Source organism: Pelodiscus sinensis, chromosome 11 (genome assembly GCF_052426305.1).
Source record: "Pelodiscus sinensis isolate ZL-2025 chromosome 11, ASM5242630v1, whole genome shotgun sequence".
Lineage (NCBI taxonomy): Eukaryota > Metazoa > Chordata > Testudines > Trionychidae > Pelodiscus > Pelodiscus sinensis.
The window spans coordinates 19,283,926-19,298,479 of record NC_143062.1 but is presented as its reverse complement, the minus strand read 5'-3'; the positions used below and the strand labels follow the sequence as shown (position 1 = coordinate 19,298,479).

Here is a 14,554-nt window from a genome sequence, read left to right as displayed (position 1 = left end):
GAGCCGATTTCAAGAGCATTATGTGGCTATTTTTAGGCAAGGCTCCACCTGCACTCAATCCATAGCACGAGGGTAGGGTGGCTACGGAGCATGAACAACAATGGGGCATGACTGGGGGTTCTCATTATAATCTACAGCTAGATTCCTCCCCCCCCCCACACACACAAAGGGCTAGGAGAGAAGTGGCTTTGGCACAGAATTCACATTTATTATCACACTGTAGACGTCCCAGATGCTGTGCCAAGTGCTGCATAGACCCTGATGGAGTCTGGGGCCCACAGTAGTGCAAACACAGAGACCATCTCTGTCCAGATGTTCTTACCACCTAAAGAGACAACAGGTGGGCGGGGACACTAAGTCACAGAGAGGCAAATAGATTTTCCCCCAGGGCAGTAGCAGAGCCAGGAACAGAAGCAGGTTTCCTGGCTCTCAGTTCACCTCTGCTCCAAATCAATAGGCCCCACTCCCCTTCCAGAGTTAGAAACAATCCAAGAGTCTTGAAATCCCACCACCCCGTCCACTCTCTTAGCCATTAGAGCACATTGCCTGACAACCGTCTCATTTAAAAGGATTTGCTCCCAGTATAAACCAGAGGCAGCAGATGAGGGGAACCTAGGAGGCAATGGCGTCCCTCCCCAGTCCAGGAAAGGGCCTGGACAACCCCCTGCTTCCCAGGCCTTGCCTCTTCCCCTGCCCCGCTCCACCCTCTCCCTGTCTCTTCCCTCAACCGATGCAGCCCAGGGGACTTTGCGGGGTCTGGCCCCTCTCCGCAGTCACCAGCAGCGGCAGGGGAAGTGGAGCAACGTGGCCCAGGTCACTTTGCTCCCTCAGCCACATGGCTCCACTTCCCACCAGTGAGTGCAGGGACAAGCCCGCCCCTTCCCCCGGGGCAATACGCTGGAAACCAGAGTGAGCTGGGGCTGCCTTGCTCCACTTCCCCCACTGCTGCCAGACAGTGTGGGGAAGTTGGACTCCTGCTGTGGGCGTCAGACCCGCCTTCTGGTAGTCAGCCCACAAGCTGCTGGCCAGTCCCTCCTACCCACGTACCCCCCTCACAATGCCCTTGCTGTATACAATAGGGCTGACAATCTTCTAATCACACAAAACCAAACACCCTGGCCCCATTCCGTCTCTGAGCCCCGCTCCCTGCTCACTCCACCCCCCCTTCCACTGTTACTCGCCCTCCCCCACCCTCATTCACTTTCACTGGACGGGGGTGAGGGGTTGGGGTGCAGGAGAGGGTGAAGGCTCTGGCTGTGGGGGTGCAGGCTCCAGGGTTGGCTGGGAATGAGGGGCTTGGGGTGCAGAAGGGGGCTCTAGACAGTGCGTAGAGCCCCCATGGCCGTCCTTATGCCATGGAGCCAGAGGGACATGCTGGCCATTTCCTGGAAACCATAGCACTGGTTAGGGAGCCTGCCTATCCCACGCCAACTGGACTTGTAATGTCCCAGTCAGCAGCACTGCCTGGAGCTGCCAGGGTCTCTTTTCAACTGGGTGCTCTGGTTGAAAACCAGATACCTGGCAACCCTGGTATACAACAGTGGAACTGCACCTGAGCTGAACCATGTGACACTGACAGCCACCAAGCAATGCCACAAATTAAAGCAGTTAGTGGGGATGGTATCTCGGAGCTAGAACTCCTGGGTTCTATCTCAGGTCTGGGAGGGAAATAAATTCTGGTGGTTAGAAGGGGGTAGGGGGACTGTAAGCCCTTCCAATCCTTCACCTTCCATGCCTCCATGACTCTGAGAATCAAATAGTTCCCTGCAACACCGTGCAGGAAAGAGGCTGGCTTGGCCTGACAGGTGCAGAGAGAGAAGGCTGGGAGGGTCATGAGCACTTCAGTTAGGTCTGTGGAGCTGGAACCTCATTCCCTTGTAGTTGCTGGAGCCATGCAGGCTAAGTGATTTATATTCAGCCCAGCTCCCTGGGTTGGAACTTCAAAGGGATTCTGCTTCCCAGCACCAGCAAAGGAACATTCACTGCTGGAGCCTCTGGCCTCCCGCGTGTCACGCCGGCACCCCCAGCCATGGGGCCGTGGCTAGACACTCTGGTCAGCTGGAAATTAGGCCTCAATCCTCCCTCGTTACTCTCCAGCCTGTGACCATGGACACCAAGTGACTAGCACCATCTTCAGGGGAGAGGTGCTGGAGGGAGAGGGGTCATCTGTGCCTGGCTACTCCAGTACCCCTGCATTGTATGGAGCAGATGCACTGGCTGTGGGGGAACTTCTGCTTCCTCCAGTCCTGGCCTGTCCCAGCAGGGGGCGCTGTAGGGAGCAAGGCAGGCACACTGTCTGTAGGGGATACTCCAGTGCTGGCCTGTTCCAGCAGGGGGCGCTGTAGGGAGCAAGGCAGGCGCACTGGCTGTAGGGGATACTCCAGGATACTCCAGTGCTGGCCTGGCTGTGGAGGGAGTGTCCAGCTACTCCAGGCCCACCAGGGGGCGCTGAAGGTAGCAAGGCAGCAGTGGCTGTGGGGGAGCTGCTGGCTAACCCAGTGCCAGCTCTCTCAACAGGGGGCGCTGTAGGACACTAACACAAACTAAGATTAGTTTGGCAAACAGTGGAGCAGTGTCCTAGTTGGGAAACCTCCCTGACCATGATCTGTATACCCTGTGTGTACCTATCTCCGGGAGAGCCCTGAGGCCAGACAGCCTGGGGAGAGAAAACCCTCCGAAAGCAGAGCCTCCTCCCTCCCCGCAGGCACACATTGGCCCCTCTGCAGCCAAGAACGCCTGCAAGCTGTCAGCAGAACACATGGTCTGGCTAGAGCTTCCCTGGGAGCAGACTGCTGCTTGGGGAAACTGTGAAGCCAGAGGCTCTGTCCCACTAATTAGTGCTAATTTTTGTAATTGGTTGCATATGTCCAGTGCTGACAAGGATTTATGGCATTGCTAATGCCCCTGGAAACACACAGCACCCCCCTTACCCATTCCTAATCTCCAATTGCCAGCTAATTGATAACAACTTCACATTCATTACTGCGCTTGGCTTTGCCAATAAACTTGCTAGACATGGCCGTGCTCCGTGCATTGTACAGGACTTCTCGCCAGGGGCTGAGATGCAGGGTACTCTGGGGTGGGAGACATATGGGATCCCTCCCTAAGAGTGAGATGAGCTGCCGTTACCACTGTGCGACAAAGAGATGCTGAGACCAGGAAGGAGCGATGACTTGGACCAGCCAACTGGCAGTAGCATCCAGCCCTTCCAAAATGGGCAGAGTGTTCGAGCCACTCCCCACAGCTGCAGTCCAGAGCTGCCACCCTCCCCAGGTCTATGAGACTGTAACAGGGAGCTTCGTAGGCCAGCCAGCCTTGTTTTATTCAGCAGAAATAGCTAAGAAGTCTCAGAGTTTTCCAGCCCTCTGATCCCTCTTATGCTTCTTTCTCTGCAATGCTGCATCCCAGTCACTGGTGCCATGAGGCCCCGTCCCTGCTCCTACTCAGTGCTGCCCCTGGATCCACCCCAAACTGCATTTCCTCTTGGCCCCCATTCCCACTGGGAGCTCACAGCTGGTTTTCACCAGGATCTGACTCCTTTCCAGAGCCCCAGACACAGCCCTGCCCACACCCCCACACCCACCCCCAGTAGGTGCAGCTGATATTTCTTGTCCCAGAACACACAACCTGGCCTCCAGCTGCAGGAAAATGCACCTTGCTCAAATGAGCCCGGCTTCCCAAGAAACCCAAAGTTGGAAAAAGGCTTGGAAGCGCACTCCTGTGAAGTACAGATCCACAGATTGTAAGGTCGGAAGGTACCTCCGAGCATTGGTCTGGCCTGCTGTCTATCCCAGGCCATTCCATTTCTTCCAGCTCCCCCTGAATTAAGTCCAGTATCTGGTGTGTGTCTAACACATGCCATCTAGTGCTGGGCACCGGCGGAGACAGGCTGCTGCACTCAGTGGCTGTTCAGCCTGAGTCACCTGGAGCTACATTCACCACCCAGGAGGCCACAAATTATCCTGGCCTCATTTTCACCCATTTCACGGGTGCAGCAGTTCAGGGTGACTTGGGTTCAAGCCCCTGCTCCGTCACAAACCCTGGAGCAAGAGGAGGGCTAGATTCACAGAGTGTCAGGCTGCAGCGCCTACACTAAGGGCTGCTGGGTTGCTGCCCAGTGGAACTCTTGGGTCCGAGTAAGGAGTCAAGGAAGGAAAGGAGGCTCAGAAGCCAGCAGTTGTGCAGGGAGCCAGCTCAGCTCGGCAGGAGTAAAATGCAGAGGGAAAGGGCAGGACTCAGCACCTCACCTGCGAACCCTCTCCTGGAGTTAGCTGTCCGAGACAGGACTACCCTTTCACAGGGCAAGTCTCAAAAGGCCAAGAGCTCAGCATTCAGAGCTCTGCCCAGGGCTGTAGAAAGTTGCAGCTGAGTCCTTGCTTGGGCTCAGGCAGAGTTGGAATTCAAACCTGCATCTCTCACAGCCCAGGTACATTCCTGGCCCAGACTTACACACATGCTTTCCTTTGCACAGGGCCTGATCCTGAGCATGCTCAGAGCACACCTGCAGGATCAGGCCCTACTGGCAAATTAAGGAGGAAATACAGTGTGAGAATCCCGCTTCTTGGCTGTGAAGCTCTGAGCTGCCTGTAAGCTGTGGTGTGGCACCAGCAGAGTGTGTGCTGACTGGCAGAGAATTAGGCAGCACCTGAGTGGGAGGGGTAGGGGGAGGCGGTTTCCATAACCATGCAGCTGGTCTCAGATCTGGTGGGGTCCATTGCTGGCACTTACACGCTACACTGTCTGAGTGCCTCCCGAGCAGTGATGTATTAGCCCAAAAGGGCAGGGCAGAGCAGAGAGCTCTGTTATACAATAGGTCAAATGAGGCACCCAGAGGCTGGGTGACATGTCCGTGTCTGGAGTAAAGCAGGGAGTGAACCGTAGTCTCTCAAGTCCTCAGCACGTGTCCTAACCACTGGGCCATCCTACTTCCACGCTGGAGTGATTTAGCATCCGTTATTTATGTACAGGTTTGGAGCAATCACTTGTGCAGTGTTCTGGGCCCCAGCTATAGTCAGGGGAGCGTGTACAGCACAAGCACAACAGGGTGTATGTGTCTCATTTGGACCTTCCGATTGCTACCATCATCTAAATAGGCTTGAAAGGCTGAGATCTGTCATCAGTAAATGTTGGTGGTTTTATCACACACACCGATGCAAAAACACTTCCTGTTGCAATAGCCAAAACGCACAGATGGGCAATGCAAGAAAAATGCTGCTTGGAAATGCACTCCAGGGTGATTTCTGGGGATTTACTTTGTGTATTTGGAGATACGATGTGTTTTAATGGCTGTAAAACGTTAACTTTTTGAATCTCAACATCTACTGTCACTCAGTAATCACCCTCTCTCTCCCCATTCTTTGACACCCCCCAGAATTTGCTGCAGCTGTGAACATTTAAATCGATACAAATTGTACAAAGCTTTAAAATAAACATCACTATTATCTGTCAATATAAAAAATTAAACATTCAAATCAAACGTGGGCAAACCTTCTATAGAAACAATAATTCATCAGGGAATCACAATTTCAGCACATAGCATGACTCAGGCACCCACAGTGTTGAGTCTCCCGATATTTAGTGCTTTCCGTAAAGCACAGCTCCTGGAGTCGTGAATATGTGAGAAACTCATTTTTTTCCTTTTTTGAAGTAATTTTCTAACCCTCCCAGATAGGGAGAAATTTCATAATTTTAAAGAATAAGCGCATATTGTTTAAGCCAATGTTGGTGCTTTTTAAAGTCAACATGATGCTATTTCAGTGGATTTCTGATTTTTTTCTACACCAACCTGATGATTTTCAAGATGATCTGACATGAGAATGTGGAACGCCCGAGAGCCTCCGATGTTGGTGGTGGCAGTTCTGCTAAAACCCAACCAAGCCGGGGGGAAGGATTTCCTTCTTCCCCTCTCAGCACCGTTCATGGGTTCCCACTCAGGATGTGAACTGGTAACCGGTTAACCAGTTACCCGGTAAGCATCACCCTTACTGCATGATGCTTACCAGGTACCAGTTAACCAGTTCTGATCACAGCCAGCACTGAGAATGGGAGCCTGCCAGCAGCAGCAGAAGCAGCCCCAACCCTGCTTAGTTGGTTAACCGGTTAAATGTTAGGGTAACCAACTCTGTTTAGTAGGTTAATCATTTAATTGATTCATTGGGATTTTACATTCCTAGTTCCTACTGCTCCTCTAGAGTGCTGTGTCGTAAGCTGGGTGTGAAAACATGCCCCAGCTCCGGGGAGGTGCATGCGGTGAGGTCAGCTCAAAGGCTAGGTCTGCAGCTAACAGCAAATGCAACATCCACCATTCAATGCCCTGCGGAGCTGCCTTCTCATACCACAGCAACCAGATATGGTCTCAGCTCTGCAGATACTCAGCTCTCCGGCGCGTATTACACCGGGCTATGAGCCACAGCTCAGGGCTACTCTAGCCTACCCAGCATTTCCTCTGATGAAGTGTGGCTTACGTTATACCTAGGGCATGAGCCGGGACCCACGGTGCCAGGTGCTGCCCAAACGCAGACCAACAAGCGCCCTGCACCAAAGGAAAAGAGAAGTGCTGGGGCATACGTGGCTAGCTGGGCCCATTACTCTGATCTGGGGTAGCAGGATGGGAGGCCGAGCTAGATGGGCACATGGGTCTGAGATAGGGAAGCAAGCAGCATTTGGATTCAAGACACCTCCTTCCCCATCCCACCACACACCACCTTCTCACACCCTGCCACCCCCTCCCTTCTCCTCCTAGTGGCATAGCAAGGGGGGGGGGGAGTTGCCCCCCGGGCACCACGCTAGGGAGGCGCCAATTTAGCTACCAAAATTTACATTGTTCACTTTTTTTGGATTACTTCCAAATGCACGCGAACTGAGGTGATTGGGTGGAGCATATTCCTGCCGCCATTCGAGCTAAAACACATGCAGTGTAACCTCGACATTTGCAGTATAACATAACTATCATCCTGTTCACTTTTTGAAGGTTTTGCTGACACCTTTTCACAGTCGACTGTTGGAATACATACAAAATAGGAAATCATCATAAAAAAGCAAACACCACCACAACTTTTGGCAGCTAAATTGGTGCTCCCCTAGCGTGGCGCCCCCAGTCCCCTCTCACTACGCCACTGCCTCCTTTCATTCCCTCTCCCACAGGCTGGGCCATGCCTCCATGCTTGGCACAGCCCATGTTCCTCTGCTTTTGCCAGGTGCCCCGGCACCAGTGTTCCCTGTAAGCTGAGGGCTTAAGCAGCCACCCAGGGGAGAGTCAAATGCTGTTCAGCTGATTAGCAGAGCACCTGCGGCGCTCATAGCTGGCAGCATGTGTTTCTAATGGTGGTGCACATCTATTGATGCACATAACAAAATTTATTCCACTCACAGATGGGGGAAAATAGAGAAAACACTGACCAGCACCCCTTCACATCTGTCATCTGACTACCAAGCTCGTATATAGCCCACTTTTTTTGTCCTATTTATTTGCAAGACTCCTCAGCTGTGTGGGGCAGGAGAGGGGTCTTGGCCCTGACTGCAAGCTGCTGCATAGATAGGTCACAGTGTTCAAAATATTCCTGCTGCAGACCTGAGAGAGGAAGGCCAGAGTGACCTTCCCGGAGTTATGCCACAGAGTCACAGCTTCTGTTATAAAAAAAAGTAGTCAGCCTGGCTTATGGTCCCAGACAAACCTTCCAAATGTGACAGGCACATAAACCAAAGCAGCAACTCTGCCTGAGTCTGCAGCGAGCCTGAGGTGATCACTCCAAAAGAAAGGAAGTGACCCATAATTGTCTCTTAGATGTTCCCTCTGGCCCCTAACAATGCACAATTCAGTGTCTACCTGTCAGATCCCCATGTACCTCTACTCGAAATATCCCCACTTGATGATGGTTCTCCACTAGACAGTCCATTTGACTGGTGCCATATACAGAGCTAATACCACCTTCCTACTTCTTATCCCCGTTTAGATGCCTAGGCAGGTGCCCCACCGCTGCAGACAGGGGAGCAAGAGGCGTCACTTACTCTGTGATCTCTTCTGTCACCGTGTGCTCCACTTGAAGCCGGGAATTCACTTCAATGAAGTAGTGTTTGCCATGCTTATCTACCAGGAACTCCACCGTGCCGGCATTTTCATAGCCCACCTGCAAGGACAGGAGGGGTCCGTGAGGGTCTGAGCATTCCAGCTGTGTCCCTTAGCAGCAGACAGAGCTGCCGTGGTCTGGCTTAGCGCACAGGCCTGGGAGACAAGGCTGCCGTGTGCTATTCTTGACTCTGGAAGGGGAGTGGGTCTAGCAGTTACAGCAGGGTGACTGGGACTCTGGGCCCCAGAGAACCATTTCTGATGCTGGAAGGGGAGTGGAGTCTAGGAGTTAGAGTCGGAGTGGAGGAGGTTGAAAGTAAGGACTCTGGCTCTGTGCGGGGACTGGGGTCTAGTGGGCAGAGGAGGGCTGGAAGCTAGAATTCCTGGGTTCTGATGGGAGATGGGAATTGCCCCCGGGGATGTAAGTGGCAACATCCCGATCAACCAAGTGAGGCTGATGGTGCTGAGGATCCCATGCCCAGGAGGCGGGTGAGGAAGGGCACTGCAGGGGCAAGCGAGCAGACGGGTCAGCGGTGTTGTGGCCTCGTTCTGTCCCTGGCAGTTAGCACGTGACACCTTCTCAGGGCGGCCTGGCTGGCTCGCAGCTGAATCCTGGTTGAGTGCAATCAGGCATCGTTCGGATACGGCTCTTAATTAAATCCCAGCCCTCCCAACCAAAGCACTCGACTCCACAAGATGCTGCGCAGGGAGGTTTCAGATGCCGGGAGGTGACACTAATGTAGCTGGCGTGATTAGCCGTAATGTAACATTCATACACAGCAGCCTGCCAGGGAACAGCTGAGCAGAGTCTGGGGCAGGAGGAAAAGCTTGAGCTGGTCATATTAACTCATCTGGGAATTGGGGCCACCACCCAACCTCCACGCCATGACCCAGAGGGACAGAGTGGGGGGCTGGGCACTGCCCAGAGATATGCTCCCTGCTCCAAAGAGCTGAGGGTCTAAACAGTGGGCTGGAGAACTGGGGTGCAGAGGGGAAAGGCCAATAGCAGAGCTGGGATTAGAAGACAGATGTGTCTTGACCCCCAGCCCAATACTTGGGAGCAGCTTTCCTGCTGACATTGTCCATTCATTGTCCAAGGGCATTTCTTGCAGTGAGACTTGGTCCCTGCTGGGGAGAGGATACAGCCACAGCAGGTCTGTAAGGGCTACCAAGCTAGATGGGTCACGGGGCTGATCACAGGCAGGAGGATGGGATGCCGTGCTAGACGGGCCAGTTGCTCTGATCAGGGTTGGAGGTGGGAGCAGACGTGGAGTAGATGGCAGCATCACTTCTGATATCCACTCAGCTACCCCAGCGAGCCAAACACTGGGCATCTGGGATGTGTTTGCTGCAGTGAAACCAGAGGCAACAGATTCTGCCCCAATCTCTCCCTCCTTCCTTGATACCCCCACCTGGCCCCCTTGCTGAGTCCCCCCTCCCCACCCTCTGCCCAGTGGCCCAGGCCTTCTTTAGGACACAGGCTTGGGAGCCTTTCCATCCCCAAGCCATTCCCCACACTCCCTGTTCCCCACCAATCTGCCAGTTCCTGGGCCTCTCAGCCTTGCCTCAGCTCAGCTTCCCTTTCCCGTACGGCGCCCTGCAGAGAGCCAGCTGCTGAACTCAACCCAAGCCACTTGCAAGAACCGGTTCTTTCCCTGCATCTGCCAGGGACCCCAGGTGCTTGGAGATTCCCGGCTGCTGCCAGGGACAGCTCGGAATCCCTGTGGCCTGACCACAGCCAGGCAGGCCCAGGACAGGGGCTCATGTTGCTGTGTAAACAGAGGGGGATGGGAGGAAACACAATTTCTCTCTCTGTCACTCTCCCCCTTAGCACTGGCGTCTAGAGTGACTGCAGCAACTGCAGCACTTTCTCTGCCAGCTGCTGCGTCCTCCATCCCAGCAGGCGATGTGCAGACAAAGGTACGCTCTGTTAAATCCAGGGATGTCGGGGGACAGGGCAAAATATGTAACAGGGGAAGTCTGGAGCACTGGCACGTAACTAGCTGCCGCTGGAAGGGCATTCAAGTGGCAGGCACGCTACCAGAGCCCCCTTCGGAACCAGGAGAGGGGCTCGCAGCAGGAGCTCAAAAGGAGACACTTCCACCGCACGCCATCCGGATGGATGGGAGGGAGCTGCGCAGCCGTGCCGCTACTGCACAGCCTGTGCCCAGGGGTGCTGCCAATCCTGCCTCACAACCCTTCGTTACGCTGACTGTTCCAGTGGAGGCTGTGAGTCGGCCTGCGAGAAGAGCTCCCTGGCCCAGAGAGCCTGCAGTCTAAGCCTGGGAGGGGAATCAGCACCTCAGGGGAGGCAGGATTAGCACTCAGGTCTCTTCCCTGCCAGCACAGAGCTCCAGCCATTAAGCCACAGTGGGATCGGCTAACCTCTCTACCCACGTAAGGTTACAAAGGCTTCTCCAGCAGCACGGAGGCTAAGTTAGCAGGCCTGCCTCTCTGAATGAACGGTTCCTTGCAGGATAGATATTAACTAGCCGTAATGGAAGCAGAGCGCTCAGCCAAGGGCCCTGGGATAAGTGGGTAATTTCAGCCTGGCAATAAGCACCGCTGCAGAGTCCTCCTCCCTTCCCTCTTCAATCAGAAATAAACATGGTGTTCTCCGGGGAACGCGGCCACTGCCACGGAGCGAGGAACAGGCTGAGGCTGCCACTGACAATGCCCTGGGAAGGGTGTACCACGTTCTTTGGGGCCCTCCTGACGCGTTATGGTAATGCCTAACTGAAACCTCCATTGCTGGCTGAGATCAGGGACCCCGTTGTGCCAGGTGCTGCACAAGCCTGAATGAGATCGGGGCTCCACTGTGCCAGCTGCTGCACAAACCCAAATGGGATCGGGGCTCCACTGTGCCAGGTGCTGCACAAGCCTGAATGAGATCGGGGCTCCACTGTGCCAGGTGCTGCACAAACCCATATGGGATCGGGGCTCCACTGTGCCAGCTGCTGCACAGACTCTCCCTGAAGAGTGCACAGTATGAACAGCCAGCAGCCATTCATACTCCGTTTACTCCACTGCCTCACAGAGCTGAGGATGGAACTCAGGCCCCATGATAAGGGCATCTCCCCCAGCAGAGGCTGGGAAAAGGTCCCAGGCTGTGTCCTCCACATGAGCAGCAGCAGGACAGGAGATTCCAGGGGACCCAGGTGTCCAGCATAAGCTCCCCTGATCCCTAATGGCCGGTGGGTAATCCTCAGACTGCAGTATCAAGAACCCCACCCCCAGCACTAGGTGTAGAGGCTGAATCTCACTGAAGGGCAGGAGAGAGAACCCTGTGTCAGTTGAGGTGCAGGGTGCCAGATGGCAGGTGCAGACTGCTCCTTCCTGAGCAGGGCCCTACCAAATTCACAGGCCATTCTGGTTCATTTCACAGTCGTAGGATTTTCAAAATTGTATGTTTCATGATCTCAGCTATTCAAGCGTGAAATTTCACAGTGTTGTAATAGTAGGATCCTGACCTAAAAGGGAGTTTAAATAAATAGAAATAATGGAGATTGCCTATCTCCTAGCACTGGAAGGAACCTTGAAAGGTCATCGAGTCCAGTCCCCTGCCAAGAACCATCCCTGACAAATTTTTGCCCCAGATCCCTAAATGGCCTCCACAAGGATTGAACTCACAACCCTGGGTTTAGCAGGCCAATGCTCAACCCAGTTGCTGGGGAGTCGCAAGGTTATGGCGGGGGGGGGGGGGGGGGGTGTTACAATACTGCAAACCTTACTTCTGCGCTGCTGCTGGTGGTGGCCCTGCTCTCAGAGCTGGGCAGCTGGAGAGTGTGGCTGTTGGCCAGGAGCCCAGCGCTGAAGGCAGAGCAGCCGCCAGCAGCAGCACAGAAGAAAGGAACATGAGGAGCCAGCATCTCTGTGTCCCGCTGAGCAGATGCTGCACTGTGGTGGCGAACACTGACACAGTGCTTGGAAAACAAGGGTGGAGTGGTCACCATGCTAGAGTGAGAGCCAGGACACCTGGGTTCTGTTGCCAGCTCTGGGGACAAGGGGAGTCTAGCGGTAAGTGCAGGGGCCAAGGCTGGGAGTCAGGCCCCCAAGTTCTGTTTCTTCCATTCCCCGGCCTATTTAAGACCCAGATGCTGAATTACAGATACAAAATCTGCCTGGCCGCATCACAGCCCTGAGGGTGACCTTGAGCTAGAGTGACAGGACGGGGCCTTCTCTCTGCAGCAGCACTAGGACATCAGACAGAGCATCGCTGATCCAACCCACGCCTGCTAATTAAACACGGAGCCCGCAAGCTGTGGAGACTGGGAATTCATGGGAAGCTGAGGATGGAGGAAAATCCTTGAATGGAGCAACCGGGAGGGTGTCAGTGGAAGAGTAGGAATTAAACACAGACCAGAGAATATAGATTAACTGTACATTTCATTCTTTGCAGGGCAGGGGGAGCGGGCGCCAGACAGCCATAAAGAGGATAATGAAGCATGGAGCTCATTAAAGATGTTTTAACTGTTCAGAGCTCCTGAATGTTAAGAGGCCTGGACAGCAATGATATTTTCCCCCTTTAACAAGGCAGCATGACTGGCAAGCAGGACTTCTGGGCTCTGTTCTCGGCTAACGGGAGGGGAGTGGGTCTGGTGGACTAGAGTAAGCAAGGGTGGCAGTCAGGACACCTGGGTTGTACTTCCAGTTCTGCAACTTACTTACTTGCTGCAAGTCCCTGTCCCTCTGTGTGCCTCAGTTTATCTGCCCACCCATTGTTATTTAGACTGGAAACTCTTGGGGGGCAGAGTCTTTCACTGTGTCTGTGGGAGGCCCCATCTCAGTCAGGGTCTGTGCAGCTCCTGGCCCAAAGGGGACTCCTCTCTCCATCAGGGCCTCTGGGCCATACTAGAAATCTATTATAACAACATCTCACTCTGCTCTCTTGGGGTATGTCTTGGGGTATGTCTGCTCTCTTGGGGTGTAGCCGCGCGGCACGGAGTCCGCACTAGCGGACATTTAAAAATGGCAGCGCCCGGCTTTATGCAAATGAAGCCCGGGAAATTCAAATCCTGGGCTTCATTTGCAACTCCGGTTGCCTACATTACCACCCTAGTTCGAACTATGGTGGTAGTGTAAACATACCCTAGAGGAGGTGGGGCTTATGTTGTGGGAGGGGCAAAGTTCCATGTCCTTGTGCCAGGGCAGATGGCTGGGTGAGGACACTGGGTCCTTCCATTCAGTTAGTGCAGTGTCTGGTTTATGACCACACTCCACAACCTGCCTCCTCCAAGCCCGAACACTGGAATCGCATCCCCTCACTGTGCGGTTATTTCCCAAGTGCTTGTACCTGAGCGCCAGCGCCACCTACTGACACTTGGGGGTTGAGCCGAGCTATCTGTTCTTACTGCACCGCGCTGCCCACCCAACTCCCACCACCGGCAACAGAAAAGCAAGGTAAAGAGACATCAGAATCTGCTCCTTGCTGGCACTGGCTCGCATGAGACTGAGGAGCTCTTCCTACCCCTGCTGGGGCTGACGATCAGAGAGGAAGCATCTGGGAAAGGGAGAGCCCCACATGAACGTGGCTCATGCCTCACTGGAGTTCCTGGCTAAGAAAGACATTGGGCTAGTGATGCAAGCATTGGTCTAGAAGCCAGCTTCTACTGTTGCTCTGCCACTGACCTACTGTGCAACCTTGGGAAAGTTCCTTCCCGACTCCGTGCCTTTGTTTTCTCTCTGCCCTCTTTTCTGTGGTGAGATTCTGGACTTCTGAGCTCTAGGCCCAGTTTTGGGAGGGGATAGAGACGGGTAATGATAGAAAAGGAGGCTCTGGGAGAAGAGGGAGACTATAACCCAAGAGTCCTGATTTCCACATCTGTTGCTCTAATGACTGCTGCTCCCCACTCTCCACCTACAGCTGGGAATAAAACCCAGAAGTCTTGAGGCCTAGCCCTGTGCTCTTACCACAAACAGCAGCAGTGTCTTACTCCCATATATTTTAAACTAGCATCATGATTTGGCATCTCCACCCCATCCCGAAAGATGAGCAACACCCCAATCATCTGCTGAGTCCTATAAAGAGCGGCTCCAAATGGAAATGCATCTGTGTTTCCTGCAGTTTAAATTACCTGATAACAAACTTGAGAGGAAATAATCTCTTAATTATCTATTTAAGAAAAAATGTAGAGCAGGCAGCCTAATCAAATATCATTTTGATCATTAAATGAAAGCACATTACGAGGCGATTGAGTGGGTTTAAGAGCGGGATCAGCAAGGCTGGAGCTTCCTGCAAATCAGCAGCTGGAGAAAAGATACCTGGTAGCAACATGCATAATAGACACTAGATAGGCTTGCCAGGCTGGCAGTCAGAACCACTGGGTCCTAGCGCCACTTCTGGGGGTAGTACAGTATAGTGGTTAGAGCAGTGGGGGTGGGGGGACGGAGGGGTAGCTAGGAGCCTGGATTCAATTTCACCTATGCCACCAAACTTACTGGGTGATCCTGGACAAGCCCCTTTACCTCCACTTCTGCTTCCATACTCTC

The 14,554-nt window shown here is 53.7% G+C and overlaps 1 protein-coding gene across 13 annotated transcripts in view; it reads right to left on the bottom strand.

Annotated features, from left to right (window-relative positions):
- PC (pyruvate carboxylase) overlaps positions 1-14,554 on the bottom strand; it is a 241,752-nt gene that overhangs the window by 108,778 nt on the left and 118,420 nt on the right. For all 13 annotated transcript variants that reach the window (XM_075939025.2, XM_075939017.2, XM_075939019.2 and 10 more), the window contains one exon: positions 8,008-8,126. In XM_075939025.2, the coding sequence (XP_075795140.1) occupies positions 8,008-8,126 (119 nt within the window). The remainder of the gene's footprint in view (positions 1-8,007; positions 8,127-14,554) is intronic.